The following is an 18,667-nucleotide window of genomic DNA, read 5'->3' on the forward strand; positions in this document are numbered from 1 at the left end:
TATAAGAACTTCCAAAAAAATCCACTTTTGGTTGATAATTTAACTTTTTGTATTCTAGTAATTAAATTATTGTAACTTATTCAAAATTAGAAAATTTCATGTTTCCTAATTTAAATTCTCGAACTTTCTTGTTTGCCCTTTAATATTTTCTAGTGTCTTCAATATTTGTCGCATATTTTTCTCTGATCATTTATGGAATATATATATTTAATATAGAAACCGCCATTATTGCAATCCCCAAGGCCCAATGCAATCCGGTCCACAAAATATATAAAAATAATAATAAATAAATTAAAAATTAGATTCAGTATTTTCTGTTAGCTAAATTTCTCCAAATTATTATGAGTTTATACCGATTACCGAGAGTTGAATCACTCACAATCAAAGCTCAGCGGTCCCATTAATGGACGTCTCTGATTTACTTTCCCGCCACCACAAAGTAACCTACCGCCGTCAGATCCTCGTAAAGCGCACCGCACGATCGTGTGAAGTCACGTGATCTACGCGTAGCTCTACGCAAATCTACGTTTTTCAGTCTGTGGTTAAAATCCCATATCCAGAGCAAGACAAAATGAATAATTGCTGACTCGACGTCATTATACATGTTTAAGGGGACTCAGAATCTCCAGTGGGCCACATGGCATCTTCTCATTGCGCACAAGACTAATTATCTTTACATATCCGCCGCGTGGCGATTGGTTCTGTTACTCTGAAAGTGACCTGCGCCGAAAAGCCAATTACCTTTCAACACGTGTTGCTCCTGAATTAACTTCATCACGCGGTTGAAAGATCGTTCAAAATCAGCTGCCTAACCGGAAATAACCGTCGGCAATTTTAATTGACACGTGCCGCACATGTGACGTCTTAAATTTCATTTCACAGCCGCCTTTAGGCTGGCCAAGTTTGTCTACAAAACGGCTCATACTTGCAAACAACTCCATGCAAATACTGGAAACTGCTAAACCAATCAACATACGCCCACGTGTCAAACTGCAGTTGCCCATTACCGAACCCCACCCCTCTCGCGCATTTGAGCACAAAGCAGTTAAAACCTTCAAGGCTTTAAAACCGAAACCACATACATGATACCAATCCCATCCACCGGCAATAGCGAGTTGCTTTCGAACACAACAAAGCACTCGCCGTCACAGCAACCGGATATACTCGGTCAGCTCAACGAAAAATCAATGCACTTTCTTATCTACTCCGTCATATAAATTTGTTGCCAGGCTCCCCTCGATTCTCCATTCGCCTCTTCATCGTTCAAATCTTCTAAGCTTTTTGCCCTGGTGTTTAGTGTTTATTTACGACTGTACCACTCGACTTATATGTTAGCTTCCGGTGACTGGGAACCTGAGAGCCTCAGCTCCTCTCCAGCTCTCGGTTTCCCCCGCCTCTGGTTCTTCCGTTACCGCCGCTTGAGGTAACAGGTTAAAGAAAAATCAAGAACTAAATAGAATTTTCATCAGCTTTTTTCTTTATTACAATAAGGTTATTTGCATATTTGATGCCGAATACTAAGAGTCACCGGAGAGGAGTACAGGAACCGAGCCGGAGAGCAAAGTTATCGGAGAAATCGTCGTCGTTTCACGGGGGAATCCCGGCCACTATGCAGACGTATCAGAAGGAGCTCAGAAGGCCGAAGACTTTACCGGATTTGCTTCAAGATCGTAGCCTTGTGTGTCTGTCACCGGAAGCGAGGCCGAAGAAGCTGACGAAGCTGTTGTTGAACGTCACGGTTCAAGGAAGCGTCGGTGCATTGCACGTGATAATGTCGCCGGAAAACACCGTCGCCGATCTTGCTGCCGCCGCCGTCAAGCAGTACATCAAGGAATGCCGCCGGCCGATCTTGCCGACCACCGATCCGTCCGGCTTCGACCTCCATTACTCTCAGTTTTGCTTGGAAAGTAAGAGTCACATCAAACCTTTTTATCTCTGACCGTTGATTTGTATGCTGAGAAATATCAGGACACGCGTATGGTGGAGGTTGATGGATTTAAAAATTATTTATTTTTGTTTTGTTTAGGTTTGGGGAGAGAGGAGAAGCTGATGGAGTTGGGGTCCAGGAACTTCTTTTTATGTCCCAAAAAGCCGGTGAAAGACGGCTGCAGCAACAGCAGCGACGGAACGACATCGTCTTCATCGACGTGTTCGAAAGAAGCGGGAAACGCTAGTAAAACGGTGATTCCTTGGCTTAAATTCATGGATTTCTTGTTGTAACTGGATTCACTCCATTGCCATTTGCCGTTCCGTTGGCGGTTAAGTTCGTTATTTGCTATATGGTGTTCATATCTGTGGGTTGGTGGAAAAAAAAAGGTTGAATTAATTAGCTGTGGTAATTAGGATTATTAATATTATTATTATTTTCTTGAAGAAATTAGAAAAAGCATGCAAAAATTGGAAATGCTTTGTATAAAGCTTAAATGTAATAGATAGAGTAAATTTCCTTATCATCAGAATATGTACAGTTTGAAGTTTACTTTCTTTTTTGTTTATCGACTTCGGTGCTAAATGCCGAATTCATATGTCAAAAGGTTGTTCACCAGAAGCGTATTGTTCTTTCCAATGGACTTTTGATGATGTAACGTAATGGGAGCAGCTTTCTTTTCAATGTAAGAACAATAATTTCGGTCACGTCATCACTGAATTGATGATATCCATTGGTCTTAATAAAATTCTGACCGTAAATAGACCACCCTATCTGTAGAATATAATTATAGAAAATTTACTTTTTTTTTTAAAAAAAATTAAATTTTAGAGAATTAATTAATTAAATTTATTTTAATATATTAATTATTAAATTATTTTATTTTATTAAGATTGCTCGAGCCTAAATTTATATTTTGATTATTTTTACCCTTATAAGATAAAAGTATAAAAAGTTTAATTTAATTTTTTAATTTTTAATACAAAATTAACTATTTTAAAATGATGTGTTAGTATTATTTTATTAGTATAATTATTATTATTTAATTAAATTAACATAATATCTTTAAAGTACAATAATCATTTAAATTAGTAAATTTAGGTTATTTACATGTAGAGTATTAAATACCCAAACTATTAGGTATAAGAACATACGATTATTCATTTTATACCATAATGGTATAATATACAAATAAAATTTAGGTTAAGGTAACTTGAATGGTTAAAAGATGGTCAAAGAAGCTTAACTAAGAAAAAAATTACAAGAAAAAATTTAATTTATTAATCATCAAAATTTTATTGTTAATTTATATTTATGAGAAATAATTTACATAAATAGTAGGATAAAAATATCCCCGATGATAGTAAAATATCAGCAATAATTGTAATTTTAATATCACGTAAGTGAAGATGACGTCCGCGATGAAATCATCTCACAAAGCAGTAAGGCTATCATTGTCAATCGGCAACTGCTATCCTCTCTCAATTTCTTTTGACAAATGCTTTTTGATCACTTCTTGTCAAGGGATAAGCACATACAAATCAATGACGAACATGGTAAATTGGAAAGAATCATTTTTCCTCTTGCGGTCCAATAAATGATCAATCATGGCAAAGTTTTCCTATTTGTTATTGAAATATCGACCAATGACATAGGCGATTGCCCGCATTCTCTTCCTAATATTAATAATGGGTTAATTCCGTCCTGCCCCTAAATGTTTCAACATATTTCATTGTGCACTCAAATATTTCAACAATGTTCAATCCACACTAAAATCTGTTAATTTGACCATTTATTCTAACGGTCAAAGGGTAAATTTGGAAGTTCATGTCCTAAATATTATTTGATAATGATAAATTAAATTTATTTGATAAATTAATTGATGGGATTATTATTAATTACTTTTAATTAAGAATTTTTAATGTAAATATTAATTATTGGATTAACATTTTATCTCATTTAATTCTTTTCTAATTCAAGATAAGGGGTATTTCAGATATTTCATTAACTTTCAAATAGTTCCGTTAAAAATAACGGTTAAATTAACGAAATTGGGTGCGCGGTGGAAATTATCAAAAGATTAGGGGGTTAGGTGGAAATAACCCATTAATAATATATATAATAGGTAATTTCTTGACACTCTCCCCAATAAAATGATGTCACTCTGTCTTCATTATTCAATGTTTCGATCTCACACACTTTAGTTGGTATTTCGCGTTACTCTTCACTAGTCGTGGGTTATTTTCCTTAAGATTATTTTGGTCTATTTTCTTCTTTTTTTATAAGAAATAAAAAACTTTCATTCATTTAACGAGGTGAATACATTCGTAATTTCTGTTGAGAATGAACCCAATTAAACAATAGTGTCTAAATAATCAAAAATTATTAATTCCAAGATCTTGCAATGCGATTACGTTGGTCTATTAATAAATTATAATTATAACTTTACCGTAATTTAAATCTTACACTTATAAAATTCTGCGACGTATGTATTTACAAGATATATGTCATACTTAAAATAAATATTTATTATTATTATTAAATTTGACAATAACTTAATTTCCTTGCTTTTTATTTTTTTCCCTTCTTCTTCTTATCTGAGCAGGATTCGAACCCTCCATCCATTGATTTTGAAATAAGAAATTTTGTTTTTAGAAAATGAAAACCTGCTGATGTGATTTTTTTTTTTTAGAAAATGAAATTGTATTGCTTCATGTGGACTTGGAATTTCGGAGTCTACATCACAAATTTATTTTTATAAGAGAAGCTGGCCTTCATGTTCCTTACTTTTATTATTTAAGTTCTAATTTTTTTTAATTACCCCACTTAAATTTTTTTAATTAACCGACATTAAAATTGTTATAGAAAAAACTCAATTTTTGTTATCTTTTATTGTTATATTATTATTGATAGTGTTGATGTCCTGTTTGTTAAAAAAAAAAAAAAAAAACTCTCATTTATCATTCAATTTAAAATAATAGAGTTAGAGATGTAATGGATAACTAAAGTAAGAATAGGAATGGAAACGATAAAAAAATATGAAAAATTAAGGGCCTTAGAATCATTCTCCATTATTATTATTATTATTTTGGAAAAACAATTCATACATTGATAAGGAATTTTGAAAAAAAATAATCCAGAGAATCATTTATTATCTAAGTCAATATAACTCAGAAATATTAAAAATTAAAATATTTGATGAGTAGATGGCGAACGACCTCTTCAGGTAGGAGCTCTTTTTTGGGGGGGAAAAAACCCTTAACCTTAACATAAAGATACCGAAGAAGTCTAAAATAGGAACTCTGAAAAAACAATAATTATTCTAATTGTTAGGTGCCCTATCACGTATATGATTGGACTTGGATGTAGTATTTTCACGTATTGATTTCATCATTATTAAAAAACGAAATAATTATTGATAATAATATTGAATTCGATATATACCATAGAATTTCCATTCGTATAACTTTAAAATGTTTTATTTATTAGTTTATAGTAATCAATTCGAATTAATCAAAACATTTATTTTTAATTTACCTAACTGAATAACTGATCAAAGTGCAAAAACATAAAATGAGATCAAAGAATTGGGTAATGATTTTGATTGAATCGTAATTGGGCTTGAGGCCTGAGATCTTAGAGCTTGATTCCTCGAGCCCAATTTTAAAAAAAGGGCCGGGCTAATAATACAACAAGCCGGCCGTTGTACACCAACCCATTTATTTGAAAATTGTCGGCTGTAATTTTGGTTGTGTAATGAGGAATTTGAAAAATTGATCAGCGGAAAATTTATTATCAAATTCCAATTCAACACGCGCAAAATACTAAGAATATTATTTATTTTTATTATCTTTTCCACTTAGCATAATGATACCACCAACCCATTTATTTTAAAAAACAATAAATGCTGTATTAAGTAAGCATTGTATCACACTTAAAAAGCAGTAGGGTTGCACACACAGTTTTAATAGGAGCTTCTTGAAGCAAATAGAGGAAAATGACAGATTCATCCATGAATTGATCACAAACACTTTTGCTCATTATTTTGCTTTTTGTTGACTTGGGAATCTACATCACAAACTTCTTTTGGGGGGGGGGTTTGCATAAATAATTCTTGTACAATGAGGAATTTGGAAAATAAAGCAGCCGAAAAAATTTATTATCAAATTCTAATTTAACAGGAGATACTAAAAGTATTATTTTTTGTCATTATCTTTTCAGCTTAGCCTAATGATACCACGAACCCATTTGTTTATAAAAATAATAATGCTATATTAAGTAAGCATTTATCACTCTTAAAAAAACTTTAGGGTTACAAAGAGAGTTTTAATAGGAGTTTTCTTGAAGCAATTAGAGGAAAATGACAGATTCATTCATGAGTGGATCACAAAGGTCAAATCAATTGCATTTGGGCTTTGAGGCTGGTGCGTTTACTTCATAAAATGAGAATGGAGTAGAATGAGAATATGCTGGGAATGAGAATGAGATTCCAATATTTATTTGGCAAAAACAAATGGGAATGAGAATGTGCTGGAATGTCATTGATGTGTTTACTTGGCAAAATAAATGGGAATGATAATCAATTTACTAAAATACCCATAGTATTAAATAATGTAATTTTCATTAACTAGATACATGTATAAATATTATTATAAAAATGATATTAATTAAAAAAATTAAATTAATAATAATAATATTAACAATAATTAATAATAACTAAAACAATAAAGTTAATAAAATTTAATAATAATAATAATAATGACATTTAAAATAATAAAATAAATAAAATTTAATAATAATAATAATGACATTTAAAATAATAAAATTAATTGTGATTTGAATGAGGGTAATTCGAGAAATAAAAAAAAAATTAGAGGGATATAAAAGTCAGTTTAGGAAATGAGAATCCCCATTCCCAACCTCTTATGGGAATCGTATTCCCATTCATTTTCTCAAATTATGTGGGATTCACACATTTTATTCCCATTTCCAAATTATATTTGACATTATATTTGACTAATTAAATATGAGTTTCATTCTTATTCCTTAAACCCTCAAGTAAACACACCATAAAAGTAAAAGAAATATTAAGAAGCTCACAATGTATAAATAGCCATCATATGATTTACTCGAGGACTAGAAGAATTATTAAAAATTTGTAATGTATATGTGTCCACTTAATAAAAGGTTTATAACTCGAACCGTTAGAGACTTAATCTCCTGTAATTCACAAAATGAATTTTGAGTGTAATAAATTGTAAAAGTGGAATGTCTATTTCAAGATCCTTTATTATATAGAAAGAAAACACAAGATTAGAGTGCTAAAAAATAGTAACATAAAGTGCATAAATGATTAAAAAAATGATCCCAGGTGGCTTTAGAGAAAGGATAATATTGTATTTGCATAAGTGGCGGTGGTGACCCAAATGGCATATAAGGATGTCCATCAAAAGAAGAAAGGGATAAAAGAAAAAGCAAAAAAAATAAAGCAAATGCTTGCCAATGGCCGTGTGCGTGTTTCCCCCCTCTTAACAGTCGTGTGATAAAGAGACGGTCGGTGGATCAATCTTAGCCCAAAAAGCAAAGCATAAAAAGAGCATAACGTTAACTTGGCGTCGGTGCAATTACATTTGTGGCCTTGATGCTCCCCACATCTAGAATCCACATACTATCACTTATACGTTAATGTTACACTTAAATGAATGTTGATTATTATGCAGTGTAATACAAGTTTCCTCACCGTGTTATAATGGTGCATGATTGCGCGTTTCCAATTAAGTCAAACCTACCACACAAGCAACCAAACAAGTTTCCAATTTTATACCTGGGATTCCTGTAGCATACGGATGAATTGGATGTACATATCTAATTGACCACGACACAATTCTACCTAAATATAATAAATTTCGAGTTGAAATTTCAGTCTACCAATTCGGTGAGATCATAAAGAATGAATTTTTGTAATTAATTTTGAAATATACTTAAAAGATATCTCTCGAATTTAATTCTTACAAACAAATATAAAAATTAATTAGGATATTCGAAATATGTAAAATTAACAAAAGTTTAAAATAAAAACTAGAAAATTATTTTATACGTATATACAAATATATATTAATGTGAGGTACGGTCAGACGTTGTGGGTTCTTGTATCCGGGACTGCAGAGGATTGTGACCAGAACCTAAGATCGAGAGTGCTAAAGCAAGCAATGGCCACAACAATATCTTTCGTGATACTATAAAGCAATATCTTGGTAGAAGGAGAAAGCAATATCTTTCGTGATACTATAAATTTCACCACTACATATCTCAAAGGATACGTAGTCAAGCATAATAATAATGAAAATAATGATGGATATCTTTGTACATTAGTGACATGCCCTGGAACTTCCATTACATTGAAGGATGCACAGATTGGAGACAAGGTGGCTCACTGATGTATACGAGAGCGGACCAAACACGAAATCTTTCTTGCTCGAGCTTGCTAAACTTGGCTTTAATATTGTGCATGCTGCACGCCAAGAGGATCGCAAATATGTGTCAAGGTTGTTGAGATTACGGATGAAGCTGAACTTAAATCAAGTCATGTGGGAGTACCAGCCAGAGCCTACTTGTTAACCAAGGCAGTTGCTTACATGAGTGATGAGTCAAAGGTCACATGTACAAAGCAAGAAGATTCTAGATGGCAAAATAGCTACACATAGATTCCTCAATTGTTATATGATGTAGTAAATTAGTTATTAATGAACGGCTGAGATCAAAGTATAAAATTTACATTTAGTTTTGATAGTTTGTTATTAGTATAACTGAAAATATTAGCTGGATGCTGAGATGGACAACTATAAATACCAGTAAGATGTACAAAGAAAATGAATGAAACAATTACAAATTCTCTCTCTCGATGTGATCTCCAAAATTCTTTCATGATATCAGAGCTAGTGAAGCAATAATGGCGAGCAATGAAAATCAAGCTAATAGCAATGGAGCTTCAAGCTCAACCATAAACTCAAATCAAATCTCAAACGTTAATGCCTTTGTTCTTAGCTTACTTGTATTCAACACACCTATTAAGCTCACTAACAACAACTATTTGCTATGGCGATCTCAAGTTATAGTAACAATCAATGCAGATGATCTGGAAGATCTGATTGACAGCAGAAAAAGTCCACCAAATCGAGTTGTAATCAACATTGACAATGATCAAACTGTGATTACAACACCAAATCCACAATTCCAGATCTAGAGGAGGAATGATCAGCAATTGATGAGTTGGTTACTTTCAACTTTGAGTGAAGAAGTTTTGAGTGCTGTTGTTGGAGCAAGATCTTCTATAGATGTATGACATATCCTTGCAACTCAATTTGGCGCCGGATCTAGATCCTGAGTTCTACACTTGAGAACTTTAGATTAAAACCACAAGGAAGGGATCGTTGACAATTCATGAGTACTATACTAGGATGAAAACTACTCTGGATGCATTAAGAGATGTTGGAAACAACATGAATGATGATGATTTTGTATTGGATCTGAGTGTGATTCGATTGTTACTACAATTAACGCAAAACCTGAAAGCACACCACTCTCTAATATGTATGGAATGCTGTTGAATCATGAAAACTGAAGTGAATATCAACACTCTACCAGTCGCATGAATTATCAAGCTAATCTAACCTATCACAGAGGAAATCAGAGAAGGAACTAGCAATCAAATTTTAACTTCAGTGGAAATAACAACAATTATAGTGGAAGGCAATCTGGAAACTCAAACGGAAATCAATTTGGTGGAGGCAATTTCAATCAAACCATGAATCCATCAGATAAAATCAAAGGCAAAAATCCAGCTAATGAAGAAGAACTTAAGGAAAAATCATATTGCTGGTTCAGATTCAAAAAGAATTTTGTACCTAATCCAATGACAAATAGGAGAAGTGCTTATGTAGTTGAGAATGAAGGGCATATGTCGCTGAGAATGAAGGGTGTATGTCGCTGAGAATGGAGGACATGGAGATAGAGCTTGGTACCTTGACAATGGAGCAACAAACCACATCTCAAATGATTTCAACAATCTCAACATCAAACCATTATTAGGCGATCTGCCGATTACGGGCCAACCATTTGGAGTTTTGATTATATTCCATCACTTGACAGTAAATATAAAGTACATAATTAATTAACTAGTTTAATTTGTCTGCAGTTAGTTTATATATATATATGTGACTAATTAAGTAACATATTATTTGATTTGATTTACCATGCAGGGAGAATCGTATGCCAGACAATTGGAAAAGCTGAAGGAACAAGTAAGCGCGATGCTACAGCAGGATAATAAAGTGGTGGATTTGGATCCTTTACATCAACTTGAGCTCATCGATAATCTGCACAGACTTGGAGTATCTTATCACTTTGAGGATGAAATAAAAAGAACTTTGGATAGGATACACAACAAGAATACTAATAAAAGTTTATATGCCACAGCACTCAAATTTAGAATCCTAAGGCAATATGGTTACAATACACCTGTAAAAGGTACGCATTCACGCAATTTCGTGCAATGATACTTAGACAAAAAAATAATAGAAACACCAAAAAACTAATGCCGGTTTACTTAATTGAAAAACAAAGGTAAATAGCTGGCATCGATTTATCACTGTTTCCGAATGTGCTTACGTCTCCTTAGCATTTTTGTAAAAATTTACATTCTTTATTCATCGATCTTGAAAGACATTCATTTTAGTTCTTTGAGCTCGATTATTTACTAATTTATACGAATGATTGAAATGCATGCATGCACATGTATGTACATGTGCTTGTAGAAACGTTTTCACGTTTCATGGATGAGAAGGGGAGCTTTAAGTTATCAAGCCACAGTGACGAATGCAAAGGAATGTTAGCTCTGTATGAAGCTGCATACCTCCTGGTAGAAGAAGAAAGCAGTATCTTTCGTGACGCTATAAGGTTCACCACCGCATATCTCAAAGAATGGGTGGCCAAGCATGATATTGACAAAAATGATGATGAATACCTTTGTACATTAGTGAAACATGCTTTGGAACTTCCACTACATTGGAGGATGCGAAGATTGGAGGCAAGGTGGTTCATCGATGTATACCAAAGTGGACCAGACATGAACCCTATCTTGCTCGAGCTTGCTAAACTTGACAATAATATTGTGCAAGCAAATACACCAAGAGGATCTCAAATATGTGTCAAGGTAAGAATTAAGATATATAATCTCATTGGATTCCTTCTCATAAAGTACGGACTCGCCTTCTATAATATTATAAAAAGCATTTATATCGTTGAAAAGTTCATTTACAGTCTCTTGACAGTGTTGTAAAAAAGCAGACAACCACACTTAACAAAGATTAAGTCTAACTGAGCACGCATATATGTACGCTAACATATTTTATTCTAATTATAATTTGTGGTCAGGTGGTGGAAGAAAACAGGACTTGGGGAGAAGTTGAATTTTGCAAGAGACAGAGTAGTGGAGAATTTCTTCTGGACCGTGGGGGATATATTCGAACCTCAGTTTGGATATTGTAGAAGGATGTCTGCAATGGTTAATTGTCTTTTAACATCAATCGATGATGTTTATGATGTCTATGGGACCTTGGACGAACTTGAGCTATTCACTGATGCAGTTGAGAGGTTTACTTTTATTATTTTTTTATACCTTATGAATTTATGGAACATGAGATGGTGTTGCTTTCCATTATACGTTGAACACGTCGCCATGAATTTATATATTATAAACATGATCACAAACAATAAGCAAATATTTTCTATACTGATTGCAATAATGAATATTTTAGATGGGACGCTACTGCAACAGAGCAACTTCCGTACTATATGAAGCTGTGCTTTCATGCTCTCTATAATTCCGTAAATGAAATGGGTTTTATTGCTCTTAGAGATCAAGAAGTTGGCATGATCATTCCTTATCTTAAGAAAGCGGTAACAGAAAATTAAACATTTTATTCTTATTAACTTAGTTTATACTTTTTTATTTGATATTATCTTATATCATATTTAATTAATTCGTTATATAAATATATAAAATCAGTGGGCAGATCAATGCAAATCATATTTAGTGGAGGCAAAGTGGTACAACAGCGGCTACATACCAACTCTTCAAGAATATATGGAAAACGCTTGGATTTCAGTAACAGCACCTGTAATGCTACTCCATGCGTATGCTTTTACAGCAAATCCAATAACAAAGGAGGCCTTGGAATTCTTGCAGGATTCTCCCGATATAATTCGTATTTCATCAATGATTGTACGACTTGAAGACGATTTGGGAACATCATCGGTACAATTAATTAATTTTTAATATTAATTGTGTTATGGAAAATATCTCATATCCGCTGAGAACACAATTAGATTCTTATTATTAGTCCGGGAAGTGTTCTTAGCAATATAGGAAATTCTCCATAACAAATCGTAATACTCACGATCTGATTATTAGATAATTGATTAATTGTTAATGTTGTTTATAATAGTTGCTAATTTAATTAATTATTAGGATGAGCTGAAGAGGGGAGATGTTCCCAAATCAATTCAATGTTACATGCATGAAACTGGAGTTTCAGAGGATGAGGCTCGTGAACATATACGAGATTTGATTGCTGAGACATGGATGAAGATGAACAGTGCTCGATTCGGAAACCCACCTTACTTGCCCGATGTTTTTATTGGGATGGCAATGAATTTGGTGAGGATGTCTCAATGCATGTACCTATATGGAGATGGACACGGTGTACAAGAAAATACCAAGGATCGTGTATTGTCTTTATTTATTGATCCCATTCCTTAATTACGTAAATTTCTCATAATAAGGATTTACAGTCATGTACTAGATCTCCCAAATAAACATGCAGTTGCGTACTATAAGACTCATGACTGTGGTCACCAAATCGTTCCTCCTCATAATAAATAAATAAATAAATATTATTTGAGTCTCTTATCTCGTTGTCGTTTTTGTCAGTAATATTTTGTTATTATAATTATTAATCTTTAATTAAATTAACATAATATATGTACGATACAATACCCATGTGAATTATCATACTGTTAAATTCATGTTATTTACGTATACAGTATTGAAAATTATTAGATTTCATTTAAAGATGTTAGATTATAATTTAATAAAATTGAATACTTAAACTATTAGATATAAGGAAGAACATATATATATATTTATTGGGAAAATTTACTCATTTTATATTATAAAGGTAAAATAGTCATATAAAACTTAGGTTAAAATAACTTGAATGGTTAAAGATGGTCAAAGAAACCTGAGTAAGAAAAAAGATATTAGAAAGATTTTATTTATTAATCGTCAAATTTGTATTGTTAATTTATATTTATAAAAAAATAGGAAAATTATCCACCGACCACTTGTTCTTTCAAGTTTTTTTTAAAAAATACACATATCTTATTTTTTTTTTTGTTGATTTCCACTAAAAGTTATATTTTCTTGCACTTTTCCACTTCTGTTTGCATTATGTCATAACCTTGTTGATGTCATAGGGGTAAAATTGTCATTTCAGCTGCATAACAAAAATCAACGTCATTTAAACGCGGTAGAACGAGGGAAAAAAAGGTAAAAATATTCCAAATTATTTTGTTTAACTTATTATCTAATGTCTAAATTGCAAAGAAAAATTGAAGTAATTTATTTTTTTTTCATTTAATTAGGGTGAAATAGTAATTTTACATTAAGGGGGGGTAAAATAGTCATTTTGTTAATATTCTTGTAACTTCTCTAACGGAATTTAGACGGCAGTGGATAAATAATACATTTTGTAACTTCAGGTGGAAATCAACTAAAAAAAAAAGATATGCGTATTTTTGAAAAAGTCTAAAAAAACATGTGGTCGGTAGATAATTGCCAATAAAATATCATGCATATATATAGGATTGCGGTAATTTTACACAAATAGTGAGGTAGAATTATCCCCACCCAACTCATGGTCGTAAAATATGAGTAATAATTGTAATTATAATATCACGTATGTAAAAATGATGTCCACGTTCGAATCATCTAATCAAGCAGTATTTTGTTGGGCCATCATTGTTAATTGACAATCGCTATCCTCTCTTGCTTTCTTTCACAAATGCTTTTGATCACTTCTTATCTAGGGATAAGTAAACAATATGGTAAGTTGAAAGAATCATTTTTCCTCTAATTGTTGCGGTCCGATTAATGATCAATTCACGAAGAGTTTTGCTATTTGTTATTGAAATATTGACTAATGACATAGGAGATTGGCCGCATTCTCTCATAATATCTATAATCAGTAATTTATTGACTTTCTCTCCAATGAAATGACATCACTGTTTTCATTATTCAATATTTCAATCTCATACTCTTTAATTGATATTTCACATTACTTTTGATTAGTCGTTGGTTATTTTTCCCTAAAATTATGTTATAATCTACTAACAAGTTATAATTATGAGTTTACCGTAATTTATATCTTATAATTATGGAATTGTGTGAAAATTTATCATGCAGGCAGTTGCTAATAGGGTTGGCAAAAAAGCCGCTCGGGCAGACTCGTGGGCCTGAAGCCCGACTCGCATGGATTGAGCCTGGATATAGGCTTGAAGAATGTAAAGCCCACATAGATGGGGCTTGGATAATGGTCTAGGAAAAAGTTCGAACTTTTTAATTTTAAAAAAAAATTAAGTAAAAAAATCAAAATACTAAATTAATATATTTTTTATATTAGTATTTGTGATTTATTATGTTGTGTTACTAATATTTTGTGTATTGGACTATTATTCTATTATGTATTAGATAATTATCTTTAATTTAAATCTCTTTTTCTTTATAAAAAATTATTTTATAATTAATTAAAAAGCCTAGGCCCTGCCGAAGCTCGGCCTATCCAAATTTTGAGGGACTTTTGAAAGGCGTAGGCTTCGTTTCAATAATATGGGCTTAGAAAAGCCCAACTCAAAGCTCAAAAATTGCCAACCCTAGCAAGACTCATGATTAAGAAATGACAACATGTAAAACAAGTAAAAGATCATGAATAACTATTTTTGAATTTGTTGTAAGTTATATGTGATATAACTTAACAAGACCCTATCATGACCCTATCATGCATAGCTTGAATATTTACACTTAATATGCACATAAGAGATATATATACCATGCTTCAAATAAATATTTTATCATTATTATTTAGTTTAACAATAACTTAATTTTCTTTTCTTCATTATGTGAGTAGGGTTCAAATCTGCGATGTGTTATTTTAAAAGTAAGTTTTTTTTAAAAGAAAAATGAGAACTTATTGATATGATGTTTGTTTTTAGAAAAATGAAATTGTTTTGCTTCATGTGGACTTGGGACTTTGGGGTCTAGTCACAACTTTATTTATATGGGAGAAGGCAGCCTTAATGTTCCTCACTTTTATACTTCAATTCCTTAATTTGTTTTTTAATTACCTGACGTTAATATTGTTATATAAGAAACTCAATTTTTGTGAACTTTTACTATTATATTGTTGTTGTCAGTGTTGATGTTCTGTTTGTTAAGAACACTATCATTTATCATTCAATTTAAAATTATAACATTGGAGATGTAACGGATAATTGAAGAAAAAATACGAAAGGAAGTAATAAAAATAAGAAACATTAACGACCTTAGAATCATTCTCCTGTATTATTATTATTTTGTAAAAACAAAATTCATATATTGATAAGGAATTTTTTTTGGGGGGGGACGGGAGAGTAATTTATTATCTAATTCAATGTAACACGAAATACTAAAAAAATTTAAAATTTGATGAGTGGGTGGCAAATCGACCTCCTAAAATAGGAACTTTTATTGAAAAAAAAAAAACTAACCTTAACCTTAACTTTACATTTCCATCCGATAATAATTGATGAAAAAAAGCCATTAACACTTCATTAGATGTTTATTTTCGAACCTTTTTTTGGTTATAATTCGAAAATTTTATTAGAAAAGATAGAAGATTACAAATAGAAGAGTTGCATCACCAGTTAAGAATAATGATATTTAGGCAAGTTCCCAAAATTAGAGTTTAACTGAGCAAGATAATTCTAAATTGGGAAAGAACAAGATACGAGAGTATTTAAAATAAATGATCCTAATTAATTATACACCTCAAATGGTTGCACCGATAAACATAAAGAGACCAAAGAAGTTTAAAAGAGGAACTCTAAAAAAAAAACAATAATCATTATAATTGTTAGTCAAATACATGATTGGACTTGGATAAAATATTTTTCACGCAGTGATTTCATCATTATTAATAAAAAGAAATTATTATTGATGATAATATTGAATTTGATATATACCATAAAAATTACATTCGTATAACTTAAAAATGTTTTATTTAGTAGTTTATAGTATTCGATTGAAATTACTCAGAACATTTATTTTTAAACTAAAAAACTCACTTTTTTAATTTACCAAACTGAATGACCGATCAATGTACATAAAAATAAGGGAAATTATCTACCGTTCACCCGTTTTTTCACCGTTTTTCAAAAATACACAATTTTTTTTTTTCCGGCAGCGCTCCACCTGAAATTAACATTTTTTTTCATTGGTCCACTCTCGTTATAACGCCGTTAGAACTTTGCTGACATCATAAGGATAAAATTATCATTTCACAACGATACAGTTGTGGACAAGTGCAAAACCATATAACTTCAAGTGGAGTTTAGCAAAAAAAAAATAAGAATTTTGTATTTTTGAAACAATACGAAAAATAGGTGGTCGGTGGATAATTTATCTGTTACATTTAAGGGTAAAAAAGTCATTTATACAATATTCCTTTAGTTTTCTTAACGGTCTCCAGATGAAAGTGGACAAGTGAAAAGAAATGTAACTTTAGGTTAATTCCAGTAAAAAAAAAAAGAAATGTGTATTTTAAAAAAATTTGAAAAAAATGGATGGGCGGTGGATAATTTCTATACTTGAAAAATGAAATCAATGAATTGGATAATGATTTTAAATGAATCATAACTGGGCTTGAGGCCTAGGTTCTTAGAGCTTGATTCCTCGAGTCCAATGTACAAAAACTGGCCGGGCTAATAATACAACAAGCCGGCCGTTTTACACCAACCCATTTATTTTGGTGGCTATGCAAAATTATCAGTGAGTGAGGTTTTACCATTCCTATCCAAAACTTTTATTTTACTTTAAAAAAATATACAATTTTAAAATATTCAAATAAAAATATATGACACTACAACTATATTATATTATTATTTTACGATAAATTTATAGATTTTTATTGATTACCATTGTCCCTACTAAGGTTCGTGCAAGAAGAAGAATAAGAAAAGGAAGAAAAAAAATATAGAGAAACTTTTATATTTTTATTGTTCCACATTTTTAATTATTATCTAGTTTTGTTAAATTTCTTTTGTGTACATTTATGTGTGGCTAATTCATGTTTGTAGGATTATAATAACTAATGAATAATAAATTTTTTAATTTTTCTTTAATGAGGATTAAATTTCAAACTCTTTAAAATAGACTTATTTAAAATTACTCTTCAATTTTTTTCAAAACCAACTGGAGACCATGCCCTAATTAGTCCAATACTGACTCCACCAGGGATTGTCATTATGCTTCCCACTGGGCATAATAATACTACCAACCCATTTATTTAAAAAAAAAAAAATTTCTATGGTTGCAACTTGCAAAGATAGGAGTTTTCTGGAAACAAAAGGAGGAAATATATTATCACAGCGAAATAAATTATTACGAAATTCAAATCAACTGGGTTTGGCCTGAGGCCAAATGTAAAACCAATTATTATGATTATTTTTTCCTGTAAGACAGCGAACTATAGGGATTTGCTGCATTTTTTAACTTGAAAAGCATGGCTCGCAAAGGATAAAAAAAAGAAAAAAAAATCATTGATGTAGGGGTAATGTGTTGATATGTTTGTATTAGAGATAATGTATCATCAATTAATAATTGTCATATATTTGAAAACAATTGAATTTTTATACCTTTATTAGTGAGATAATTTAACAGTACCAATTTATAGATGACATGTCAGATACCACTGCATTACAAATTTGGTATCTAAATTCCAACCCTTGAAAATAAATTACATAGACAGCAATCCATTAGCCACGTGGCTTCCGAGAGTGAAATTGTTTTATATTGTGCGCAAAGGGGCCATTTGTTTTTATCTATTGCCACCTACTCGCAATTACGGAATCAGTATGCACCAAATAGTTCACAAAGATAAAGACACAAATTTAACGTGGTTCAATAATAATGCATGTCTACGAAGATAAGAGAAAATAATAGTTTTATTAATAATTAATAGAGTATAAATTTAAATAACAAAAATTTAAGTTCTTAAATATTTAAGTACACCCAATACTCTTAAGCACTATTAAAGAAAATAATTGGGTAAAAGCTCATTTAGTCTTTATATTTTAATATTAGCCTCCGTTTAGTCCTTATATTTTTAAAAATATCTCGAAACATCTCTGCCGTTCAAGTATTGATACCCCTGCCGTTACTTTTTTACTTCTTTTGGCTTACTTTTACAATATTACCCTTTTATAATAATTTTTTTTATTTGGACATTAATAAAAAGAAAATAATTAAATTACCAATTTAACCCTAGAAAAAAATTATATTAATTTTTTTGCAAGCACCATTTGCACACTTGGTAGTTTGCATACAATTTTGACAATTAAAATTAATATATTTTTTTTAATTTTAAG

General features: G+C 31.4%; 2 protein-coding genes and 1 pseudogene across 4 annotated transcripts; all 3 read left to right on the forward strand.

Moving 5' to 3' along the window:
- The first annotated feature begins 959 nt into the window (after positions 1-959).
- LOC18035285 (uncharacterized protein At4g22758) lies at positions 960-2,690 on the forward strand. Of its 3 annotated transcripts, none has more exons than XM_006424279.2 (3): positions 962-1,430; positions 1,544-1,907; positions 2,027-2,690. In XM_006424279.2, the coding sequence occupies exons 2-3, from the start codon at positions 1,610-1,612 to the stop codon at positions 2,218-2,220; spliced, it is 492 nt and encodes a 163-aa protein (XP_006424342.1). In that variant the 5' UTR covers positions 962-1,430; positions 1,544-1,609; the 3' UTR covers positions 2,221-2,690. The 3 variants fall into 3 exon arrangements, with proteins under 3 accessions (XP_006424343.1, XP_006424342.1, XP_006424341.1); XM_006424278.2 differs by having other exon boundaries at positions 962-1,423; XM_006424280.2 differs by having other exon boundaries at positions 960-1,907.
- A 7,041-nt stretch (positions 2,691-9,731) lies between these two features.
- Positions 9,732-12,746, forward strand: LOC112096456 (gamma-terpinene synthase, chloroplastic-like). Its single transcript, XM_024179899.1, is given in 9 exon segments — positions 9,732-9,905; positions 10,005-10,085; positions 10,186-10,453; positions 10,741-11,105; positions 11,107-11,138; positions 11,360-11,578; positions 11,743-11,884; positions 11,994-12,242; positions 12,456-12,746. Coding segments are annotated over 9 exon segments (1,821 nt in total).
- Positions 12,747-14,444: 1,698 nt separating this feature from the next.
- LOC112096457 overlaps positions 14,445-18,667 on the forward strand; it is a 15,652-nt pseudogene continuing 11,429 nt past the window's right edge.

The sequence above is a fragment of the Citrus clementina genome, unplaced genomic scaffold (assembly GCF_000493195.1).
Source record: "Citrus clementina cultivar Clemenules unplaced genomic scaffold, Citrus_clementina_v1.0 scaffold_8, whole genome shotgun sequence".
In the NCBI taxonomy this organism is placed as follows: Eukaryota; Viridiplantae; Streptophyta; class Magnoliopsida; order Sapindales; family Rutaceae; genus Citrus; species Citrus x clementina.

Excerpts from the sequence above, each read along its gene's own strand:
- LOC18035285 (XM_006424280.2), top strand. The coding sequence starts at position 1,508 with ATGCCGAATACTAAGAGTCACCGGAGAGGAGTACAGGAACCGAGCCGG. Across the intron at positions 1,908-2,026 it reads CTCTCAGTTTTGCTTGGAAA|GTTTGGGGAGAGAGGAGAAG; the intron begins GTAAGAGTCACA and ends TGTTTTGTTTAG.